The 18,306-nt window shown below is 42.1% G+C and overlaps 1 protein-coding gene across 5 annotated transcripts in view; it reads left to right on the top strand.

Annotated features, from left to right (window-relative positions):
* The window catches only part of RNF19B (ring finger protein 19B), a 34,551-nt gene extending 19,554 nt beyond the window's left edge, over nt 1-14,997 (top strand). The window contains exons 2-9 of one of the 5 annotated variants that reach the window (XM_017527971.1): nt 1,354-1,559; nt 3,074-3,215; nt 6,048-6,210; nt 6,992-7,106; nt 8,143-8,283; nt 9,603-9,810; nt 12,932-13,063; nt 14,178-14,997. In XM_017527971.1, the coding sequence (XP_017383460.1) occupies nt 1,354-1,559; nt 3,074-3,215; nt 6,048-6,210; nt 6,992-7,106; nt 8,143-8,283; nt 9,603-9,810; nt 12,932-13,063; nt 14,178-14,631 (1,561 nt within the window). In that variant the 3' untranslated portion in view covers nt 14,632-14,997. Of the gene's footprint in view, nt 1-1,353; nt 1,560-3,070; nt 3,216-6,047; nt 6,211-6,991; nt 7,107-8,142; nt 8,284-9,602; nt 9,811-12,931; nt 13,064-14,127 lie in introns of all 5 variants that reach the window. The other 4 variants (XM_017527974.1, XM_017527970.1, XM_017527973.1 and 1 more) reach the window with 4 other exon arrangements.
* The last annotated feature ends 3,309 nt before the right edge of the window (nt 14,998-18,306 follow it).

Genomic DNA, 18,306 nt, shown 5'->3' with positions numbered 1-18,306 from the left:
AAAAAAAAAAAAAAAAAAGTGTCAGAAGAGAGAAAGGGAGGTATGGACTTAATGCTATTAATGTATAAGATAGAGGCATGGTGTTCTTGTATTCTGGAGCCTATCAAGACATTTCAAAGTATAGATTTGAATTGGAAAAGTATGGAAAGATAAGATGAACTTTCAAGAGGAGATGCTGATCATAAGTCCATTTAGGGTTATTGTCTCTGTGACTACGGTCAGACCAACTTTGCTGTGGAACTTAAGAATGAAAAAGTAGCATGGTGGCTCAGGCCTGTAATTCCAGCACTTTGGGAGGCTGAGGCAGGCTGATTGCTTGAGCCTGGGAGCTTGAGACCAGCCTGGGCAAAATGACAAAACCCCATCTCTACACAAATTACAAAAATTAGCCAAGTGTGGTGGTGCACACCTGTAGTCCCAGCTACTCTGGAGGCTGAGGCAAGAGGATTGCTTGAGCCTGGGATGCGGAAGTTGCAGTGAACCAAAATTGCACCACTTCATTCCAGCCTGGGTGACAGAGTGAAACCCCATCTCAAAAAAAAAAAAAAGAAAAGAAAAAAGAAACTTGAAACTTGCTTTAGTTTTTGTGATAGCTCTTTATTTCACTAATGTTCTGTTCCTTCATATAAACAAATACTAATCTCTCTAAATATAGCAAACTGTCAAAAGGAAATAGTTTTGTACCCTGTTATTTATGAAACTTGCTATGACAAACTACTCCTAAAGCAGCTTCAGCTATGACTGAATAAATGCTGGAAATCCAGGATAAATATGATACTCCACTTCCATTTTTATCTTCCTCTTCCACCTCCATGTTTTAAAGGAAATAAATGATTTGTGTTTTTAGAATCTCAAGAAACTTACAGCTGGGCATGGTGGCTTGTGCCTGTAATCCCAGCACTTTGGGAGGCTGAGGCGGGTGGATCACCTGAAATCAGGGGTTTGAGACCAGCCTGGCCAACATGGTAAAACCCGTCTCTACTAAAAATGCAAAAAACATTAGCAGGACATGGTGGCTTGCGCCTGTAATCCCAGCTACTAGGGAGGCTAAGGCAGGAGAATCTCTTAAACCCGGGAGGTGGAGGTTGCAGTGACCCGAGATTGCACCACTGCACTCCAGCCTGGGCGACAGAACAAGACTCTGTCTCAAAAAAAGAAAAAAAAGGAAATTTACTTTCTTACATGGGATATATTTTACAGTTGGTCAAATGTGCTTATGTGTGTGTGTGTGTATTCTTTTCTCTGTATCATATGTGATAGTGGGATAGTGCCAGTGTTAACAGTGATGAATACTGTCTCTTTTGGTTAGATCGTTCTTACCTTACTGGTATCACTTCCTGTTTCCTTACCTAGTTATGCTGTTATTGCCTATGGCTGTGCCAGCTGCCCGAAGCTAACTTGTGAGAGGGAAGGCTGCCAGACCGAGTTCTGCTACCACTGCAAGCAGATATGGCATCCAAATCAAACATGCGATATGGCCCGTCAACAGAGGGCCCAGACTTTACGAGTTCGGACCAAACACACTTCAGGTCTCAGTTACGGGCAAGAATCTGGACCAGGTATAAGTTGGCATTATCTAATTGTCTCTTTATTTGGTATTTCATGATGTGAGCCCAAATCTGAAAGAGATTATCTTATTGTATAACCCAAGTGTACTCCAAAGGATCAGAGAGCAGAAAATATCATTTGGTAATACTTTCAATATTATAATAGAGATAGAGCTTCTCTCTCTGGCAATTACAGGTTATCCAACCCATATAAAATTGAAATGCAACAAAATTGAATTGTGTAGTTCCTACTTTCTTAGTAATATGTCTCAGATTGGAGAGCAATTAGTTCGTTTTGTTTTGCCAAGGGCTTTTTCAAAACTTTAATTGTGAACAGAAAGACATTTACTTAGTATTAAACCTATACTGTTTGCCTTCAAGCTGTAAGTGCATCACTGCCTTTGGAAGTAGAGTACAGATGGAATAAAAGGAAACAATATTAGTATAGATTAATGATTAACTTTAAAAGGAGGAATGTCACACATTTGGCTCCAACCTTGACAAGTCAGAGTAAACCTATTTTAAAATGTCAGTGGATTTATTACTTTGTACTTTATTTTACTGATGTCATTTGGGAGAGGCTGGTAGGAAAGATTTGCCATTTACTTTTTCCTGACATAGCATAATTTCCTAAATTGTCATTTTATTAGGATAGTTCATAGCTTGCTGTGAAAATTATCAAGTATATGCTACATAGCATACCCAATTGTTTTTAGGTTTTGAATTTGAAAGTATTATGGGAAGGGATTGTGGGCTGTGTTAATGGCAAATCACTATGATACGGGTTGAATCTGAAAAATAAATTTCCCAAACTTAAGTTTTTCAAAATGTAAAGCTGGCTGTGCCCAGTGGCTCACGCCTATAATCCCAGCACTTTGGGAGACCGAGGCAGGTGGATCACAAGGTCAGGAGATCGAGACCATCCTGGCTAACACAGTGAAAGGGGGTCTTTACTAAAAATACAAAAAATTAGCCGATGTGGTGGCACACGCCTATAGTCCCAACTACTCAGGAGGCTGAGGCAGGAGAATCGCTTGAATCCAGGAGGGGGAGGTTGCAGTGAGCCAAGATCACGCCACTGCACTCCAGCCTGGTGACAGAGCAAGACTCAGTCTCAAAAAAAAAATAAATAAATAAAATAAAGCTAATTCTAGGCTGCAGGCTATTCTTTCTGTAGGATTCTTCTTTTAAAATCTGCCAGCCTATTAACTGGTAGAAATTTATTTTTCTTGGAAACATCTTTCTCCCTAAGGAAGTCTCCTTGCTAGAGTGTGGTTTAAGTGCTGTGTAAGATGCCAGTTGTTGGGATGGGCAGCTCAATATAAGACAGGATTCATTTTATGAAAATTCCTGAGGTCTAGACATAGCCAATTTTCCAGTAAAGTGGGTTGTACAGTTTGGAGGGTTCAGTGAAGGGTTCTTGACTGCTGCCTTATTTCTTACATATACTCCTTGGAATAATTAAATCAAACTGAGTTTAACTGCGGATGTTTTTCTACCCATTCTTCCTCCCCGGCTCATAGCAGATGACATCAAGCCATGCCCACGATGCAGTGCTTACATTATCAAGATGAATGATGGAAGCTGTAATCACATGACTTGTGCAGTGTGTGGCTGTGAATTCTGCTGGCTTTGTATGAAAGAGATCTCAGACTTGCATTACCTCAGGTAAGATGGGAAATGCATCTGCTGCTTTAGTAGTCTTATTCTCTTACTGATTAGGGAAAAGGATGTCAAAGAGACACAGCCATTCTCTCATTACAGATTAAGAAAGCTGTGAAAAGGTCCTCTGACAGGCTTCTCTTATGTTTACACCAGCCACTATTCTAGATCTTTTTACCTTTCTTTGCTTTTGCTTTTTTTTTTTAATTAGATGGAAAATCCCTCTGGTTACCCAGACTGGAGTCCAGTGGCGTGATCTTGGCTCACTGCAACCTCTGCCTCCCAGGTTCAAGCAATTCTCCTGCCCCAGCCTCCCAAATAGCTGGGATTACAAGCGCCCACCACCATGCCTGGCTAATTTTTGTATTTTTAGTAGAGATGGGGTTTCATGTTGGCCAGGCTGGTCTTGAACTCCTGACCTCAGGTGATCCACTCGCCTCAGCCTGCCAAAGTGCTGGGATTATAAGCATGAGCCACCATGCTCAGCCTCTTTCTTTGCTTTTATACATGCCATATTCCAGGTAGTCTGGACTTGCTCTTCCCTTTTTGCTGTCTTGCCTCTATACTTGTTCATGTTCTTTCCTTTGCCTAGAATGTTTTCTGCCCGCCTTCCAGTATCCTCCTTTTATCTCAACTTGTTCAGTTCTTGTTCTTTAAGAACCACTTAAATGCCATTTCATCCATATTGCCTCTCCTTTTTCTCCCTCATTCTTTGACTTTCTTTTATCTTTTGTCATAAGTATTATCAGTACTTTATGTGTGATACCCTGCTTTTTGCCAGCTAAAACTAACTACAGTATCCTTTTCCCTGACTAAAAGCTGTTCAGGCTTTATGTTACCCTTTTTTGAGCTGAACAGACTCCATCTTGGCTTCTTCATTTTAGTAACCTTCTCCCCATTAAGTATATAACTGTAGTATAAAACAAGGTCAGACTGACTCTGGGCACCCAGAGTGACTTTATTGATAAGAGGCCGAGTAAAGTGGTATCAGCAGAGCCTGGAAGTGCAGCTGCAGTGAGTGCCCAGAGACTGCCTTGACTCTAAGTTTATGTCTTTCATGACAGCTGTACTCCTCACACCTGGCACTGTTTTATTTCTTATGTATCAGTTTTTCTTTTTAACTTTTTGCTTGCTCTGCCTTTGTGAAAACTTTGTTTCAACTAGGTCCCCCCCTTTCCTGTTAAAACTAGTGTATAAAAGACCACCTAACTTTTTTTTGGGGCCAAGAGAATTTTGGGCATTAGCCACTCGGTTGCCGGCTTAATAAAGGACTCATAATTCATTCTCAGAGTGTGGCGCACTCCTTGACTCGCTCAGGTACAACATATGCTTCACGTACATGTCTTATCTTACTTAACTGTAAGTATCTTGAGGCTAGAGTTGTGACCTTTTTATAGCGTTTTGCATTTAGTGAGTTTCCAAGGAATTCATTGAGTGATTTTTTTTTTAAGACAATTTTTTTTTTTTCGCTCTGTCACCCAGGCTGGAGTGCAGTGGCTCGATCTCAGCTCACTGCAACTGTCACCACCTGGGTTCAAGTGATTCTCCTGCCTCAGCCTCCCAAGTAGCTAGGATTACAGGTGCCCGCCACCACACTGGCTAATTTTTGTATTTTTATATTTTTAGTAGAGACAGGGTTTCAACATGTTGGCCAGGCTGGTCTCAAACTCCTAACCTCAGGTGATCCACCCATCTCGGCCTCCCAAAGTGCTGGGATTACAAGCATGAGACACTGTGCCCAGCCTCATTGAGTGAATATTAAAATATTGTTCTGGAGGAGTTCGTATTTACAAACAAAATGTTAATATTTACAAACAAACATTCATTGTGTGAATGAAACACCACCTTCATTTCCAATTTGTCAAACATTTGAGTCCTTATATGTACTAGTCATTGGGGACATAGAGGTGAATAAGATGTGATCCCTATTTTTTTTTTTTTCTTTTTCTTTTTGAGACGGAGTCTCACTTTATTGTCAGGCTGGAGTGCAGTGGCATTATCTCGGTTCACTGCAACCTCCGCCACCTGGGTTCAAGCAGTTCTCTTACCTCAGCCTCCCAAGTAGCTGCGACTACTTGCGGCCTACCACACCCAGCTAATTTTTATATTTTTAAAGATGGGGTTTCACATGTTGGCCAGGATGGTCTCCCTCTCTTGACCCTGTGATCCACCCACCTCAACCTCCCAAAGTGCTGAGATTACAGGCATGAGCCACCACACCTGGCCATGATCCCTATTTTCAAAATTGCTTTTCCCATCTAGTAGAGAAGATAGCACAGAGAGAATGGGCAAAAATGGTTGGGCACAGAAGGACTGAAAGTAAAAGTAGCCAAACTCAGAATACCAAGCTGATACAAAGAGTATGGTGAGATATTTTTATATCCTCTCCCAGAAACATGGTTTGCAGTATCTATTAGGTGTGGTAGGACATATGCTAAGAAAACTACACAAATCAGAGCATTCATTAGCTACATGGTGCAGTGTGTCTGGATGGGATGGCAAGTGCATGAGACTATGCAGAATCCCAAGTATTGTCACTCATGGAAGCTAGATCAGTTTTGGTAGGTTGGGGAAGATAGAATTCAGCAGAGAAGAACAGAAAAGGAGTTTCAAGTCTGGAAGCCTGTCTTTATAACAACAACCAAAAAAGTTAAAGAGTGCAGAGCTCTAATAGTCTGGCCTTGTCCTTTGCTCTCCTTTGTGTAATGTATTCATTTCTTGTAACCTATTCTGTTAATCACTCTTATTGAAAAGAAGACTGCTGCTGTTATCAAGCCCTCTGATAACAATAGCTGAATTTGTAATGTTGACATTAACTTCAGTCTGTTTCCCCTGCAGCCCCTCTGGCTGTACATTCTGGGGCAAGAAGCCATGGAGCCGTAAGAAGAAAATTCTTTGGCAACTGGGCACGTTGATTGGTGCTCCAGTGGGGATTTCTCTCATTGCTGGCATTGCCATTCCTGCCATGGTCATTGGCATTCCTGTTTATGTTGGAAGGAAGGTAAGAAAGACATGCTGGTTTCTGTGCTTGTTTCAACCTTAGGTTTGTTGGTAAAGGTTTGAGGGAAATGGGAAGGAGCTACAGTTCAGAGCTGCCTGAAAACCAACTGGTTCTTAGATAAAAATAACCTTAATTTCTTAAATGGATTTTCATAAACCCCCATGAGATCTTAAAGTTCTTATTAACATCCTGGGCCTGGCTTATCTCAGTGACTTAAAGGTAGAATGCTGGGCTGGGCATGGTGGCTTACATCTGTAATATGTGGCCTAGCACTTTGGGAGGCCAAGGCAGGTAGATCGGTTGAACCCAGGAGTTTGAGACCAGCCTGGGCAACAAGGCAAAAACCCGTCTCTACCAAAAAAAAAAAGATAGAAAAATTAGCTGGGTATGGTAGCGTGTGCCTGTAGTCCCAGCTACTAGGGAGGCTGAAGTGAGAGGATTGCTTGAACCCAGAGAGACAGAGGTTGCAGTGAGCTAAGATCGCACCACTGCACTCCAGCCTGCGTGAGAGACTCCAAAAAAAAAAAAAAGAAAGAAAGAAAAAGAAAAAGGCAAAATGCTTATTTCATTCTGCTGAATTATTTTGTCTCTTTTTGGATTAACTTTGTCTGTATTAGTTTATATCTTCCAGGTCTGAGTTAGGTTGTAAGATGCCTATTTGGGGTGGAGGATATGTTTTAATATAGGTAACTTACAAGTGAATATTCACCTGTCCTTTTTTCCTCTGGCAAAAGATTGATGTCCTAACCTGCTAACCTGGATTTTCTTTTTTTATTCTTAGATTCATAGCAGGTATGAGGGAAGGAAAACCTCCAAACACAAGAGAAATTTGGCTATCACAGGAGGAGTGACTCTGTCGGTCATTGCATCCCCAGTTATTGCTGCAGTTAGTGTTGGTAAGCTAGTCAGGACCACACCTCTTCTCTCTCAGCTTTCTGACAATAGCAGTTTAGCCAGATGGCCAGATGTTTCTCAAAGACTCCTGCATTTTATGCCAATCTACCTTGATAGTTAACTCCATTAGGCACCATGATTATGATTATTTTTTAGTTTTTCAGCCACACCAAATTATATTAGAGTGTGTGATCTTTTGTTCTTAAGTTAGTGCCTAGAACTCCATTGGGCACATAGAAAAGGCTGAATTAAAGAAACTTATTTTAAGCCCTAGTTTTCACCTTTTGTCTTCCTTCTCCTCTACTTGCCATGAAATTCACAAAACAAAATTATTTTTGTTTTGGTTTGTTTAATGCCTCACATTATTTTGGGAGGCATAAGAGTTTATTTTAGAATAATAATAGTGTAACTAACACTTAATGTGGCTCTTTATGTGCCAGGAGTGGTTCTGAGACTTTTGCATGTATTTAATCCTCACAATCCTCACAAAAGGAAGCACAATTTTACTAGAAAGGTGCGGTAATTTTCCCAAGGTCACTTAGCTGGGACATGAATCAAGGCAATCTGCCTTCAGATCCTGTGCTCTTAACAGCTAAGCCATTCTACTTCACACAGCAGTACGATTTTGGAATTAACATCCTGCGGAGATCCTAAACTCCAGACAGTAGTCATTTATTTAATATTTGATTTCTGATTGGCTCAATTGGGTTAGCATTTCAGCAGTGATTAGAAGAGGAGAAAATGAAAGCAACATATATTTACTGTGAAAGGCACAGTACTTACATTCTCATTTGATTATTGACAACCCTGGGAAGATAGGTCCAAGGTTATAAAGCTAGTAAATGGAGCCAAGAATCTAATCCAGACCTTTCTTATTTCTAGTCTGGTCATCATTCTGTTACACCAAGCAACCTTTTTGGGATAGCCATTTTCTGTCTTTCTTTCTTTATAAAGCGGTTTGTCCATGCCCAGGCTGGGAAGAATTCAGGGCACTTGCAACCTAATGGCCTGTTGACATGTTTCCTTCTCTTCACCCAGGTATTGGTGTCCCCATTATGCTGGCTTATGTTTATGGGGTTGTGCCCATTTCTCTTTGTCGTGGAGGTGGCTGTGGAGTTAGCACAGCCAACGGAAAAGGCGTGAAAATTGAATTTGATGAAGATGATGGTCCAATCACAGGTAAAAAGCAGGATGTTTATTTCCATTTGAACTTATGATACACAAGATAAAAGTCAGTAAAATTCAGCACATTTTATAGGGAGATTGTCATTGGATTACTTTGGATAATGAGCTTTGTAGGGGGTAAAGTATTTTTAGCTTTTCATTTCTTTGTTCCAAAGTTATTAGGTTAATTCCCCTGGTACTTGCCTCTGTGTGGTAGGTACAAACTAGTAGGATTCCAAGTAACTCCAAGTATGCTGGTAGTAGTAGTGATTGTAATAAAGTCTTTATATCTGCACAGTACTTCATAATTTTCAGAGTATTTTACACGGTTATCTCACTTGCTTTTTACAACAAACAGCTCCCTGATGAAGGAGGATGGGGCTGTTATCCCCATTTAAAAGGGAATTTCTTTTTTTCTTTTTTTTTTTTTTTGACTAGTCAAGTACACTAGTGAGAAAAGGGGGGAAAGGGTAAAACAAGGAGTTTGATCTGTAACTGCGAACAATTTTAAATGGGAATTTCTTTAACCTTTTGTCTCACTATCTGTTAAGAGCTTCACAGAGCTGAGGCAAGAGCAAGTCTTCTGACTTCTACTTTAATGTGGCTTCTATTTTACCATAGTAACTAACATAGGGCACAGAGATCCCCAAAGGTTTCTCTAGCTTTCTACTAGAAGCTTCCTATTAAAATCAGCACATGACCAGGCGCGGTGGCTCATGCCTATAGTCCCAGTACTTTGGGAGGCCAAGGTGGGCAGATCACCTGAGGTCAGGAGTTCGAAACCAGCCCAACCAACATGGAGAAACCCCGTCTCTACTAAAAATACAAAATTAGCTGGGCATGTTGGCACATGCCTGTAATCTCAGCTACTCGGGAAGCTGAGGCAGAAGAATTGCTTGAACCCCGGAGGCAGAGGTTGTGGTGAGCTGAAATCACGCCATTGCATTCCAGCCTGGGCAACAAGAGCGAAACTCCATTTCAAAAAAAAAAAAAAAATCAGCATGTGATCTAAACATATTTTTTAAATCATATTTGGTTACATGGAAGCAACAGTGTAGTGGAAAGAATAGTGGACTTGGAATCAGAGGACCTTAGACAAGTCATTTAGTTTTAAATTCCAGTTTTCTCATCTAAAATTGAGGCTATTAATGCCTACTTATTTGGAGGATTAAATGTGAACATAATGTTAAAGTACCTGATGTGTGGTGACTGTACACAGTACCTGTTTATTAAGTGAACACATTAGTACCCTGATGAGTCATTGCAGGAAAATGCCCTACTGACTGTTTTGATACTCTGCTGTCCTGAATTGAGATGTTTGGTTCTGTCCCTAGTGGCAGATGCCTGGCGAGCCCTCAAGAATCCCAGCATTGGGGAAAGCAGCATCGAAGGCCTGACTAGTGTATTGAGCACTAGTGGAAGCCCTACAGATGGACTCAGTGTTATGCAAGGTCCTTACAGCGAAACAGCCAGCTTTGCAGCCCTCTCAGGGGGCACACTGAGTGGCGGCATTCTCTCCAGTGGCAAGGGAAAATACAGCAGGTAAACAAATAGATAATTTCTGACAGAAATGGTTAGAATTATAAGAAGTAACACATTGAGCCATTTCTCTGTGCCAGGCTTGTGACATATATCATCTTGCTTTGATTTAATTGTTGCTGTTTTTAGTTTATTTTTTTGTTTTTATTTTACTTTTACAAATAGGAAAAAAGCTTAGAAAAAAGGTTACATCAGTTATGCAAAATTCAGTGTTCTTTCCACTGCATCGTCGCTGCCTCTATGTAAAGAATAATCCTGACTTCAGATTCTCCCTTGACTACCTGATGCTGCCTGCTTCAGGAAGGGAGAGCAGACATTTTTATAGAAATTCTAAAGCTGTGTTCTCCATTAGGCTTGTCATTGGCTTTCAGTAGCATTTATACTGTTCTATGGCTTATTGATGTTGGGCTTTGGGGGTGGGTTTTTGGTTTTTTTTTTTAGTCTGTCATCCAAGCTGGAGTGCAGTGGCACAATCATGGCCGCCTGCAGCCTCAACCTCCTGGGCTCAAGCAATCCTATCACCTCAGCCTCCTGAGCAGCTGGGACTACAAGTGCACACACCACACCCAGCTAACTTTTCAAATTTTTTATAGAGATGGGGTCTTGCCCTGTTGCCCAGGCTGGTCTTGAACTCCTGGCCTCAAGCCATCCTCCCAACTCAGCCTCCCAGGGTGCTGGGATTATAGGTATGAGCCCTAGCTGGTTTATTGATACTGCGATCCTTATTACCTTTATATTTCCATTTGATAAGGAAAATCAGTTCTATGTACTTGTGTCGAAAATACATAAAGCTTTGTATTTAACTAAAAAGATTGTGACTTGCTTGGTCATTTCACTAGTTAGGCAGACCAGAGCATATATTTTCAGAGGAGCATACCATGTTGCCTGAGAAGCAGTTACTTGAATGCACTGGAGCAGAAAGACCTACCAAGAGGTAAAGGTGGAACAAAGCAGGATAGGAAGGTAGGGATATGGTTGCCTTCAGCTGTCTGAAGGACCTTCAGCTGTGAAAAGGATTAGACTTTTATGCCTCATACCAAGAGGTAGATTAAGATGACTTGGCAGAAGCTAAAGGGAAACTAATTTTGGTTCAGTATAAAGAACATAGGAAAAAAAAAAAAAAAAGAGAACATAGGGAAAAGCGGCAGGAAAGCACAAAGAGGAAAAAGGGTATCTTAGTAGATACTGAGCTGCGTATCCCTGGAAATGTTTACAGTGAGACCAGATGGCCATTTGGCTATTAGAAGGATTCAAGCAACAGATGGCAGGTGGACTGGAACTCACACCTGAGTGCCTGTCAGTCACCTGGGAGCCTCTTAAAAATAGATTTCAGGGCCCTATCCCAGAATGAATAACTTAGAATTTCCTGGAGTGGAACCTAGCGGGTGGTCTGTGTTTTGAAAAAACTCCCTGGGTGATTCTAGCACAGCCATTGCATGACCCAGCATCGAGACCCACCTAAGTAGGTGGCCTTTCTGAAAGACTCTTCCAACTCAGAGTAATTCTGTGGCAGACTTGAAACTAGAACTCAGGTCTCTGACACTATGTACTTTCCATTGAACTCCCTCATTTCCCTGGGCCTTGGCACATTTTTGAAGGGCACCTGAGCAAAGGCTCAGGCAGTAGGATGGAGGCTGCTTGAATGTGCAGCTGCAGGCTGCTATTGACCTGTCTGCGCATCTCATGACTCTGGTTGTCTCTTGTCAGGGGATCCCGCCCCCACATGCTGGCGTATCCACTGCTGTGCTTTCTTAAAACCAACAGCCCTGTAAATAAGCAGACAGACATAATTGGAGACTGACTTGCTGAAACTGCAGCTTAGCCAGTCCAGCTGTTCTAGTTCTGTGTAAGCCTTTCTTTTATAGGAAGTGAATGAGTCAGATGGGTTTGACTGTGAAACCCATTATGAGGAAATACTTAAGTGTGCAACAAAGTGGTGTTGAAGCCAAGAAAGGAAATAGTTATGAGCTCTGAGACACCATTTGCAAAGTTTGCTGCTCCAAGAGGAGGGAAGAGGTTGGCTCCTTTATGTCCTTCAGTCTCATGATGCCCTGGAGGTAATTTGATTGTTAAATGTTTGATTTCCTGTTATGTGCCAGGCAGGGAAGGTGAAGTGTGAATGAGTTGTGGTCTCTTCTTTGGTGGAGTTAACAGAGGAGTGAGAGATGCATAAATTGATATAATAAGTAGGCAGGGCCCGGGTGGTGGCTCTTGCCTGTAATCCCAACCTCAGAGGTGGAGGCAGACAGATCACCTGAGGACAGGAGTTTGAGACCACCCTGGCCAACATGGTGAAACCCTGTCTCTACTAAAAATTTATAAATTACCTGGGTATGGTGGCGGGCACCTGTAATCCCAACTACTTCGGAGACTGAAGCAGGACAATCGCTTGAACCTGAGGGGCAGAGGTTGAGATTGTGCCACTGCACTCCAGCCTGGGCGAGTGAGACTCCCTCTCAAAAAAAAAATAATAATAATAAGTAAGCAGGTGTTGTGGGAGCACTTAGCAAGAAATGAATGGTTTGCTGGGATAATGAGGGGAAGTGATATTTCCTTTGTTGTTAAGGACTGAGTGTAAGTTTGGTAGACAAGTTCTAGAGAGACAGAATAGCATGTGCAAAGTCATGGAAGTATAAAATGTATAGGTATTTAAATAAAGAAAAAATTCAGAGTGACTATGATTTCAGACCTATAGTAAATGATGGAACGGGACAGAGTCTCCTGGCAGATCAGGAAGACCTTAAATGCCTGTTGGCAGTAGGGAGCCAAGAGTTAGAGAATTATTAGAGTGATTGGGTCTTTGTTCACACTGGCACTATACTAGAGGCTGTTTGACTTGGACTTAAGGGCTACTGGAGAGGGAGCCCAATGTAGTCATTCAGGCAGGAGATGATGAGAACCTGAAGTAAAGCAGTAGCTATGGGGATAGAAAGGAGGGGATGATTTCAATAGATGTTTAAGAGAAAAAATATATAGGCATCTTTTTGCGCTGTTTGACAACTGGAGAAGATCAGACAGATAACCACAATTTGCGAGAGAATAATGGACAAGATGTGTGCCAGGAAGCAGACTGTCATGGAATACCCAGGTCTTATATTAACTTGAACGTCCCCTCTTTACACAGGTTAGAAGTTCAAGCCGATGTCCAAAAGGAAATTTTCCCCAAAGACACAGCCAGTCTTGGTGCAATTAGTGACAACGCAAGCACTCGTGCTATGGCCGGTTCCATAATCAGTTCCTACAACCCACAGGACAGGTATGTGAACAGTCAGATGTCCAGGAGAGGTTGCATTTTTTGGTTGGGTACTAGGTCTTCAGAAGTTGAGTGCCTCATGGTAGGGCTCTGTGTACTATTTTGTGGGATGTATAGTGTAACCTGTGAATTCATTTGAGCAAGTTCTTGGTACTGGCATGTTCGACATCTCTTGATTCTTCTTGTTAGCACTTGATTTTTAGAGATGTCTTTTCTTTCTTCCTTTTAGATTTTTTTTTCATTTTTTTCTTTTGGTCTTTCTTGGCTATTGCAACAGTGTATAATAACATGGAACTTAAAGAGCTAGATTGGTGTTCATTGATGTCTGTGAGTCTAGGTTTTCTGCTTGCCCTTTGCTTGATAGGGTTCCCATAGCCTCTTTCTCTTTCATTTTGAGAAACTAGTATATCTGGGATGGTGTAATGGTGGTACTCCTACTGTAGGTATTCTGGCTTCTTCTACTTGTGGTATAGTAGTAAAAAGCTTTTACTTTTATATTTTGAGTAAGCTAGTGTGGGGCTCTGACCCTTAGTTGGATTTTGGAAGCTCTTTCTATATGTTTAAAGAGATTGGCTGAGGTATATGTGCATGTACATATATAGTTAAATCAGCAAAAAGGATCTAATTACTCTTTTCCATCTCATTTATTTTTATTTTTATGTTTTTTAGAAACAGGGTCTTGCTCTGTCAACCAGGTTGGAGTGCAGTGACACAATCATAACTCACTGCAGCCTTGAACTCCTGGGCTAAAGCAATCTTCCCATCTCAGCCTCCCGAGCAGCTGGAAGTACAGGCATGTGCATCCATGCTCAGCTAATTTTTTTATTTTAGAAACAGGGTCTCACTTTGTTGCCCAGGCTGGTCTCAAACTCCTGGGCTCAGGGTAACCTCCCACCTCGGCCTCCCAAAGCACTGGGGTTATAGGCATGAACCATCACATCCAGTCTCCCATCTCATTTGAGTGTTAAATTAAAATTTTATTTTTGTAAAACGTGAGCTCTAGTTCACTATTTACCTATCCTTTTGAAATTCCTAATCCTGAACCCACAAACTGCTTTTACCAACAGGTTTAGCATGACCCATGCATGACTCAGCAAAGTGGATTTTGTCTCCACAGAGAATGCAACAATATGGAAATCCAAGTGGACATTGAAGCCAAACCAAGCCACTATCAGCTGGTGAGTGGAAGCAGCACGGAGGACTCGCTCCATGTGCATGCTCAGATGGCAGAGAATGAAGAAGAAGGTACTGGTGGTGGAGGCAGTGAAGAAGATCCCCCCTGCAGACACCAAAGCTGTGAACAGAAAGACTGCCTGGCCAGCAAACCTTGGGACATCAGCCTGGCCCAGCCTGAAAGCATCCGCAGTGACCTAGAGAGCTCTGATACACAGTCAGATGATGTGCCAGACATCACCTCAGATGAGTGTGGCTCCCCCCGCTCCCATACTGCAGCCTGCCCCTCGACCCCCAAAGCCCAAGGGGTACCGAGCCCAAGTGCCCAAATGAACCTCTCTGCCCTAGCTGAGGGACAAACTTTCTTGAAGCCAGAAGGTACAGAAGCCAGAGTATGAAATGGAATGAATGCTCCTGTTCTGAGAAGCACACTTGTTACTGCATCTTTTGGAATTTTTTTTTATTTTTTTTTATTTTTTTTTTTCAAGGGGTAGGGATTTATGTATTTTATTTCAAAGATTCTCTGGTCACCGGTTTTCCCCAGGGAAATTCTGAGAAATTCACAATTTCTTACCAGATAAAACATGAAAAGTTTGCCGTTAGTCCCCCTTCCCCCTCCCTCTTTTTAGTTTTAATTTATTGGTTAAACTGATGACGGCAATCTGTGAGGTGTGTCAAAGAGTGTACATATGTATGTGTGTATATTGAATGCTAAACATATTACCGAAAGACACATTTTAATAAAGATTTCTGTCATAATTCAACTTACCTCATTTTCCTTGGCTTAGATAGTCCTACAGAGCCAAGTGTTTGAAACAGAGCACCATCTTTGACAGTCTCTAGACCTGAATTTTTCTAATCCCAGGGAAGAAGGATTGTATTCAAATCCAACCACAGTAGTCATCTATAAACCTATGACTCCTCTCATGACAGGAAGCAAATCTAGGCTTGTTTTGGACTCTGTAGTCAGACTGAAGAATTATTAGCTGAGTCAGCGGAATAGGAAAGCAGTAGATTAAAACTAACCTTGTTTGCCCTCTAGCGGCAGCTGTGCAATTTACTCTTAAAAGTTTTATCTACCCTTTACTGCATTATAGTTAGCTATTAGTTATATGCCTGACGCATGCCTGTAATTCCAGCTACTCCAGAGGCTGAGGCAGGAGAATCGCCTGAACCCAGGAGGCAGTGGTTGCAGTGAGCTGAGATCGCTCACTGTACTCCAGCTTGGGCAGCAGAATGAAACTCCATCTCAAAAATAAAGTAAAAATAAAAAATAAAATAACGGGCCAGGCACAGTGGCTCACCCCTGTAATCCCAGCACTTTGGGAGGCCAAGGTGGGCAAATCACAAGGTCAGGAGATCAAGTTCATTCTGGCCAACCTGGTGAAACCCCATCTCTACTAAAAATACAAAAATTAGCTGGGCATGGTGGCACACACCTGTAGTTCCAGCTACTTGGGAGGCTGAGGGAGGAGAATCACTTGAACCCAGGAGGCAAAGGTTGCAGTGAGTTGAGATCATGCCATTGCACTCCAGCCTGGGCAACAGAGCGAGACTCTTGTCTCAAAAATAAAATAATGTCCTAAGAAATGAAAGCTTATATACAGTATAGCAAGAAAATTAGAAGACTCATGAAACCTGATGTAAGATTCTAAATCTTGCAGTGACTTACTTGGACTGTATGAGTTAGTTTCATGCCCCTAATTTCCACAACTTTCAGATCTTATTTATGTATTTAGAGACAGAGTCTGGCTCTGTCCCCTAGGCTGGAGTGCAGTGGCATGATTTCGGCTCACTGCAACCTTTGTCTCCCGGGTGTAAGTGATTCTCATGTATCAGACTCCCGAGTAGCTGGGATTACAGATGCACGCCATCACACCTGGCTAATTTTTGTATTTTTGGTAGGGACGAGGTTTTGCCATGTTGGCCAGGCTGGTCTAGAACTCCTGACCTCAAGTGATTCACTCACCTCTGCCTCCTAAAGTGCTGGGATCATAGGCGTGAGCCACCTTGCCAGGTCCTAGGATTGTATTTAAAGAGCTTCCAATGTCAAACCTCTTATCACCTTAGCTCTGGGCCCAGAGGAAGAATTGAAATCCTCCTTTCCCTGAGGACCAGGTGGCTTTCTGTTTCCTTTCACAGATGCACTTTTGTCTTCCTGGCCAGTGTTTTACTACAATGAGGATGACAAATCTGGATAACAGCCAGCTTGGAAGATGCTTATCTCTTGGACACTGCAGCCAGACTTAGCACATTTCCCTGCACCTAGGACAGAAAATGCTGTTAGTGAACTTTGGATCTCTGGAAAAACGTTCCCTGAAGTGGGGGTATACTTGTGTGAAAAAGAGAACTTGGAAAAAGACACAGCCTGGAGAGCTCTTGAAATGCAAATTATCAACTCAAAACAGAATTCTCTTGAAGCCTCAAGAGAACAATTAACTTGGATGAAATCAAAGAAGTCTGTTGAAGGGGCAGTAGTTCATGGCCAAACCTATATTTCTTGTCTGGGTTCCACTTAACTACAGCGGTGAGATTTGGGCAGTTTTATTCTCTGAGTCTGTTTTCACTTAGCCAAAACAGATGATGATCCTAGTTAATGGGTTGTAAAGACTGAGAGGGTATACCGAAAATGTTTTTGGTAAGGGCGCATGTTTTTTCCTCCTGCAGGAATAAGAAGAAGTGAGTTAAAGGAGATTTTAGATATAATCTAAGAAAGGAAGCCTAGACCCCTAGGCCAGAGGCTATGAAAAAGTTAAATTTATTCTCATCTTTAGCAACACATTAGCAGATGAAAAGGCCCATCATCGCCACCTAAAGGCGAACACAAGTAGTGCATTAGAAAAGTTAAAATAGAAAGTTTAATTTCCTCTTCATACAGCCTTTGTTCATTCTGAAATACCTACTGCATTTCAGGTGTAAGATGTAGCAATGGCTAAAATAGAAAATGCCTGTCCCCATGGAACTTAGACTCTAGTGGGAGAGGGCAATCAGATATAATCTGGATTGAGGATAAGTACCCTGAAGAAAAATAGGGAAGACAGAGTGGTAGATACTACTTTACATGACCAGGTTGGGCCTCCTTGATAAGGTTCCATTTTGTTAGAGAACTTAATGGAGCAAGGAAGAGAACTATGTGAATATCTAGGGGAAGCACATACCAGACATGAGGAATAATACAAAGGCCCTTTGGTAGAGCATCCTTGGTCTGCTACCATAAAAACACAGTATAGAGGCCTATATGGCTGAAACAAAGTGACCAAGGTGAGAGAGTAGTGGATTAGGTCAAAGAAGTAGCTGGGGCAAGATTGTGTAGATTAGCAAAACAACTCTGAAGACAAGAAAATTTTAGATTTCTCTGGGCCAGGAAGAGGTAACCTTCAAAGCCCGACAGATCCAGGAAGAGGTAATCTTCAAAGCCAGACAGATGCCAGCTTTCAAAGGGGCTAAAACTGGGAGGGGGCACATCTGATCACTAGTACTACCTGGACAGGTCAATGTGAAGAAGCTTGTGGATATGGTAAATGAATACTCATCATTTATTCTGACTTAATGTACCTTCTTATACTGCAAAGGCTGGTGTAGAGCACATTGGGAGCCAGATGTAGGGCTGAGTGCCCCACAGGGTCGTGGGGTGAGCCTTATGCTGTGCTGAAGCGCAGGATCTAAGAAATAAAGAGGACACAGAAGTACAAAGAAAAACGCAGCTGGGCTCGGGGGGCCACGCCACCTATAAGGGGAGTCAGGCGAGGCCGCTAATGTCCAGAAGTATGAATATTTATTGTGTGTAGGTTAGAGGGCAGGGCAGTGAGTGAAATAATCTTTCAGGATAGTGATAGGGTTGTGAGCAATAAAACATGGGGTCCACACCCATTAGGTCACGTAGGCCAGGAGGTGGACAGTGCACAGCAAGGGGCCCATTTCCACGAAGGCAAGGGCCATGTGCAGTAAGGGGTCCACCCCCATTAGGTCACCAAGGCTTGAAGGTGGGCCGTGCGCAGTGAAGAGGGTACAGTGTGCAATACTTCTATCTATGGGAAACTACTTCTAAGATTTATGGGAGGATGCTTTAAGTC

Source organism: Cebus imitator, unplaced genomic scaffold (assembly GCF_001604975.1).
Source record: "Cebus imitator isolate Cc_AM_T3 unplaced genomic scaffold, Cebus_imitator-1.0 Scaffold51, whole genome shotgun sequence".
NCBI lineage: Eukaryota > Metazoa > Chordata > Mammalia > Primates > Cebidae > Cebus > Cebus imitator.
Note: the sequence above shows the minus strand (reverse complement) of the source record. Positions and strands in the feature narration are given on the sequence as shown.